The sequence below is a fragment of the Rhagoletis pomonella genome, unplaced genomic scaffold, assembly GCF_013731165.1.
Source record: "Rhagoletis pomonella isolate Grant_MI unplaced genomic scaffold, Rhpom_1.0 Rhpom_scaffold_13409, whole genome shotgun sequence".
Lineage (NCBI taxonomy): Eukaryota > Metazoa > Arthropoda > Insecta > Diptera > Tephritidae > Rhagoletis > Rhagoletis pomonella.
In genome coordinates, this window is record NW_023471933.1 from 2585 (window position 1) to 3543 (window position 959).

The 959-nt window shown below is 38.2% G+C and overlaps 1 protein-coding gene across 1 annotated transcript; it reads right to left on the reverse strand.

Annotated features, from left to right (window-relative positions):
- Positions 1-245: 245 nt before the first annotated feature.
- LOC118756969 lies at positions 246-752 on the reverse strand. Its single transcript, XM_036491699.1, has one exon. It carries the CDS (start codon positions 750-752, stop codon positions 246-248), a length of 507 nt encoding a protein of 168 aa, XP_036347592.1.
- Between the last annotated feature and the right edge of the window lie 207 nt (positions 753-959).

Consider the following 959-nt stretch of genomic DNA (forward strand, 5'->3'; position numbering starts at 1 on the left):
AAAGTTTGGTGTTCGTAGCCATCCGGAGCTCCGCAGCGACATAGAGACGAGTTCAGCACTTTGATCTTGACAAGGAATGGCTTGTCGTAAGTGTGTCCCATAAGGACTCTATTCAAAGTTTTGATTTCTTTTGGGGCTATTTTGAGCTTCTTGATCGACGTAGTACTTCTTCTTGTAGGAAAAGTAGTAGCGAAAATATTTTTGTTGGAATTTGAATAAGTTAAAAAACTGTTATAACATTCATCCTATATCCTATTTTTAGTCAGTTTGCATGCTTCGTCAATTTTTAGTTTAACTGTTTTACTGCTATTGAGTTCGATCGATTTTTTGGCTAGCTCATCCGCCTTGTCATTACCTGGTATATTCTTGCGACTGGGAATCCATCTAATTTGTACACTGCGAAAGAGGTTCTGGCTTATCTTGTTGTGTATTCTTACCGCTATACTATTGTTGGATTTTCTATTTTTGAGAGTTTGACATGAAATTAAGCTATCAGTAAAAATGACTAAGGAGAAATATTCATTGTGAGTGGCTATGTCAATTGCTTCCTCTATGGCTAGCAGTTCACCGAAAGCAGACGACGATTTGAAGGGAGTATGAAAAGAGTATCCAGCGTTTGTATTTAGAATAAAGATTCCACAGCCAGTTTTGTCTTCAGATAGAGATGCATCAGTGTACATGATGGTATAGTTTCTGTCCAAATAGTCCTCCACAATTAACGCATGTTGGGTTTTTATGCGTTCCACTGTCATGTCAGTCTTTCGAGTGAGGGTTGTTGAAGTTGGTGGCTGGTACATGCCGGGGAATTACATCAACACCATCAAAAATGTCTGCAAATTTGTTGTACACAATAGAGTAGTTGGAATTAAGAAAACGGTTTGATTTGATTGAAGTTACTATTGGGTCTTGCAAGGCTATCAATTTAGTTACTATTTGGTACCACCGTCAAGGATTTCGTG

What these genes read in the sequence shown, in the direction of transcription:
- LOC118756969 (XM_036491699.1), bottom strand. Translation starts at nt 752, where the DNA reads ATGACAGTGGAACGCATAAAAACCCAACATGCGTTAATTGTGGAGGAC.